We start from the raw sequence: 5,350 nt of genomic DNA on the forward strand, positions 1-5,350 counted from the left end.
TTTTTTTTTTTTTTTGAAGTTGTATTTTTCTGAAGTGTTTGTTTCTTGAGATAGTGTAAAGTCAATTGATTAGTAGTACTGAAAAGAGGGAATACCTTTGAAAACTATCTTCTTTGTTATTTGTCACCTCTTCTACCTTGAGAGTTGTTAAATGTAGTATTTATATTTTTACAAATACTAGGACATGTTCTAGAGGAAGCTACAAACAAATTGTCCCTGAGAAAGATATTGATTCACTTTTCTTCATCTTTACATTGTGACTGTTATTAAAATTATTGAGCATGTATTGAAAGAATAACATACTGTATACAGATATACAGAACTATACAGATACTAAGAAAGAGAGAGAGAGAGAGAGAGAAAGAGGGATATTACATACACACAAGCATAACTAGATGTTCACACACATAAACAGAGAAGACAGAGAGAGAGAGAGAGAGAGAGAAAGAGAAATAGTAAAATGTTTCAAATAAGTGTTGAATCAGTAACATGAAATAGGCAGCACCAAAATGTCTCAGACCTGTAGCAAATGCTTTAACAACCCTTTAGCATTTAACCTATATCAGGGCCAAATATTCTACCTGTTTTTTTGTTGTTTTTTTTTTTTTTGTTCAAACCAGCCAGATCTGGCCTCTCACAACTACTCTACAATGTGATTCTAACAATAAAAAAATCACGTAATTAAAATCTTGAAGCTGTGAGACAACACATGATTAATTTAAAGCAATGTGAACAAATAAGTATTATATTTGACACAGCGCAGTAATTTGAAGGCTAAAGGGTTAAACAACGTTACCAAGGAAATGAAATTAAAGTCAGTCTGTCTATAATATTATTCTGTTATAATATAACTACAATGGTGTGGTTTCAACAACCCCTAATCTATATCCTTATTTTAATATCAGAGAAAAGTAAGATGGTAAACTGGCAGAATTGTTAGCAGGCCAGGTAAAATGCCAAGCAGCATTTCATCCATCTTTGCATTCTGAGTTCAAATTCCTCTGAGGTTGACTTTGTCTTTCATCCTCTTGGGGTCGATAAAATAAGTACCAGTTGAGTGCTGGAGTTGATGTGATCAACTTATTCCTGCCTCTGAAATTGCTAGCCTGGTGCCAAAATTTGAAACCAATTTCAGAGAAAAGTTCAGAACTGATATATTTTGTTGCCATGTCTAGAAAGCCAATTGACTATAGATGCTCTGACATTGGCTCATATGCTATCATATAGTGTACTCTAATGATATTTATTTGTTTCTTGTATGTTATCAACCATTGAGAGCTAAATAATTAATTCATGGTTTTGAAGAGAAAACCATATCTCTTTGATGCAATTTTAACAAAATATATAATGACATCTACATATGTGTATGGTTAACAGTTTTGCTATCATAGTTTTATTTCAATGGTTTTCACCTTAACCTTATGTGACCCTAACCCAACATTCCACAACTAAGTTGTTTTTTTTTTTCATATTCACCCTGTAACCTCTGATGTTCAGTGCTAATGTCAATGTTAAGTACAGATTAGAAACCAACACTTTACCCAACAAACTGCTATCTTACATTTCTACTGCATAGCTTTACTTACAAACAGAAGCATTTTGGTTAGAAATTATACTCCCAATTTCTCAGTTATTGAAATATTATTCCAGTTACCTCACCAACAAAATTTTATTTGTAAAATATTGTCCCGTCATCAATGAATTCTGAGTTATGACACAACATACATTATGGCAAACATTAATTTTAAAAATTTTCATTTTTTGATTTAAAAAGGCTGATGCCATGTATAAAGCAAGCACCTGTCCTGGTGCCACATAAAACGCACTCAGTACACTGTAAATTGGTTGGTGTTATGAAGGTCATCCTGCTGTAGAAATCATACCAAAACAGACATTTGAAGCCTGTTGCAGCTCTCCAGCTTGTCATGTCTTGTCAAACCATCCAACCTATGCCAGCATAGGTGGTGGTAGTGACAGCAGCAGTGATGATGCAGTGGTTGTGGTGGTGGTGGTTATCTCTAGAAGGATAGTCATTTTAATAAATATAACTCCTGATTCGCTACCTATTAAAAGTTGTTGACATTCATCTTTTTCCTTTATTTTTCAGTGTAACTGTACTGAATTTCAAAAAAATGTGATTGAAAAGTGTGATGAATTAATAGAGTCAATCAGAGCCCGTCGGCAATATTTGTTAGATACTCTAAATAATGAAAAAGAAATGAAAATTTTGACACTGAAAGAACAAGTTTCCCATTGTACCAGCCTTCTACAACGTACCACTGGACTACTTCAGTTTGGTATTGAAGTCTTAAAAGAAAGTGATGCCTTCTCTTTTTTACAGGTAATTCTATGTTTTAATGAAAATTGTTTGAAGTATTTTTTGGTTATAACTCTGGACTCTGAATCCAGCAATCTGAGTTCAGATTTCACTATAGCCCCAAAGCTTTGTGAGTGAATTTTGTAAATGGAAATTGAAAGAAGCCCATCATATACATGTTTGTGTGTGTATGTGTGTGTGTGTGTGTGGCACACCTTTGTGTTGACATCACATGATAGTTTTAAATGAGTATCATCATCATCATATAAGCAGTCTTATAAGAAAAATATGACTAACTATAGCGAAATGTTGCCTTGCCTGGAAATAGATGAGGGTCAATGGTGAGAAGGGCGTCTGACTGTAGAAAATCCGCCTCAACTTTTAGCATTTAAACCAGCCATATCCAGCCAAATTATTCTACACATTTTATGTTTAAACTGGCCAGATCTGGCCTCTTCCATCTACCTTATAATGTCATTCTAAAAATAAACAATCACATCATCAAAATCTTGAAGCAACAAGATGATGCTTGATTAGTTCAAAACAATATGAATTAATAAGATTTACATTTGACAGAATAATCTGAATGCTAAAGGATTAACAAATTCTGTGTAACCCATGCAAACATAGAAAAGTAGATGTTAAATGATGATGATGATGCTGATAGGTAATTCTTATTGAACACACCTACATCATAGAAACAACTGATCAAATATTTTAAGGCAGACCACAAACTGAGCACCCAAGATATGAAGACATGTTTCATCTTTTGATGTAAGTCAAACTTCATTAGAGATGATGGCTTTATGTGATTCTCATTTTAATGATGGAGATTAAATGATTTGGGCTACAACTTCATATAATCTCTTTCACTAAATCACTTCTCACAGAACTGTTATAATTAATAGCAGTGTTAAAATAGTATTTAAAATAGAAAAGTGGAGACGCAAGACTGGAGAACAGGATTAGAATAGATCAGAATATGACACTGAATTATCTCCCCTTCTACCTGAAATTAATTACTTCAGTAGTTTCACTAGATATAATAATAATAATAATAATAATAATGAAATTATTGTGTATAGTGCTCAGGTGCACTACAACTCATTAAAGGTGCATGTACAGCACATAGAAGTATGTACAAAAGTCAGGAATGTGAATAGTGTATGAGTCATGATATACATGTGTGCATGCATATGGAGTGGGGGTTATCAGGTATAGTGTTGGTGAATTTCAAGAAGTATGGAGTTTTTAAAGGATGCAATGTCTCGGCAACTAACAACTGATGCAAGTAGTTTGTTCCATGCTTCAGCAACTCTGAGTGTGAAAAAATGTTTCCAAAAGTCACAGGAGTTGTGCTGTTTTCTGACTTAGTAGGCATGCCCACATGTGATAGATACATGGAGCTTAAAAAGGTGCTCAAGGTAGTTGTTGATATGATGGTTAATAATTTTGTGGGTGTTTACTAAGTCAGTTGCCAAACGTTGGAGCTTCAATGTATCTATAGCCAGGGAAGCATGGCGTTCATAGTATGGTAGATGCCCGATGGAGGGTATTCACTTGGTTGCATGTCTCAAAATAGCTTCCAGGAGGTCAATGTCCTGAGCAAGATAGGGGTCCCAGACTGGTGATGCAAATTCCAAGTGTGGCCACACCATAACCATATACAGCCTTAAATAAATAGCTGGAGAGCGACTGACAAAGGTCTTGCTGAGTTTGTCCAGTGCAAATTGCTACTGACAGTAATGCCCAGGTCATGTTCAAAGAAGACTTCTTGATATTAGTGTTGTGGAGAGAGTATGTGGACGTTGGGTTTTTCCTCCCAAAATGCATGGTAGTACACCTGTCCACAGCCAGCTTGAGTTGCCAGTCCATGATCCATTGTTGCATTGTGTCTAGGTCTGATTGCAGGAAAGATCTATAGTGTTCAGGATCTGCCTTTTTTATCTCAAGATACAGCTTGATGTCATCTGCATATTTCAGCACTATGGCATTCTTTAAGTTAGCATCTGAGTCATTAATGTATGTTCACTTTTACTAGTTACAACTCAAGGTCTGTGATCATGCTGTGGTACCAGCATTATTATATGTCTATATCAAACTTTACTTTTATCTTACAAATTATTCAAAAATTATCTAAGCAACAAGGTTGTTTGGGAACAAGTATTTTTTATGTGTTTCAGACAAAAACAAATTTCAAATACTGAAAAATGTGTTACCATAATTCATAGAAAATTCCTAAATTCCTAATAGAAAATGTAATGTAAATGCTTGTGCTATGACACCTTTTGTATATCAATTTATGACATTACTTCAATAGTACACCACCATAGAACTGGATATGAATTTATGATTGCTTTACTTTTTCATTTTAATTCCTTGGTTGACTTTTTCTCTTTTTTCCAGATAATAATGGTTGTTTATTTTATATTCTGTTTCACTGAGGTCGTTTCTCTTTCAGATTTCCAATGCTTTGATAAATCGCGTTTCCACAGCTGATGAAAATTTCAACAGAGAAATTGAATTAACAGCTCGAGTTTCACCAAAATTTGAATTAGGGTTTGACAACGAACACATCTTACAATCAATAGAGAATATGGACTTTTATGAAATGAAAGGTAAGGGGTTTACTTGTTCTTTCAATATAGTGTTGAGGTGCTATCATCATTGTTTTAATGTCCCCTTTTCCACACTTGCATGGGTCAGAGTTTATTGAAGCAGATTTTCTATGGCCAGCTGGCTTTCATGTCGCTGACTCTCACCTGTTTTCAAGCGTGGAAATATTTTCCCATGGCTAGACATGTTTTTGAAGAATATTGGAAATGAGTGGTGGTTAAATAAATGAACAATGTTCCTCTTGTTTCTTGCAGCTCCTGGCCAGCCTGTGATAATTCCTGAAGATTGTAGTGCTGAGAATAACAGTGTCACCATAGCATGGCAGCCTCACCCAAGTGGTATTGTTGAAACTTTTACTTTGGAACTTGATGATGGCAACAGTGGAGATTTTAGGGTTAGTAAATATTCTTTCTATTT

General features: G+C 34.6%; 1 protein-coding gene across 1 annotated transcript in view; it reads left to right on the forward strand.

The window, feature by feature from the left end:
• Positions 1-5,350, forward strand: part of LOC106868414 (E3 ubiquitin-protein ligase TRIM9) — a 68,926-nt gene that overhangs the window by 51,197 nt on the left and 12,379 nt on the right. Inside the window, exons 3-5 of the mRNA XM_014913658.2 lie at positions 2,108-2,341; positions 4,779-4,935; positions 5,188-5,327. Coding sequence (XP_014769144.1) covers positions 2,108-2,341; positions 4,779-4,935; positions 5,188-5,327 — 531 coding nt within the window. The remainder of the gene's footprint in view (positions 1-2,107; positions 2,342-4,778; positions 4,936-5,187; positions 5,328-5,350) is intronic.

This window comes from Octopus bimaculoides, chromosome 11 (genome assembly GCF_001194135.2).
Source record: "Octopus bimaculoides isolate UCB-OBI-ISO-001 chromosome 11, ASM119413v2, whole genome shotgun sequence".
Classification (NCBI taxonomy): domain Eukaryota; kingdom Metazoa; phylum Mollusca; class Cephalopoda; order Octopoda; family Octopodidae; genus Octopus; species Octopus bimaculoides.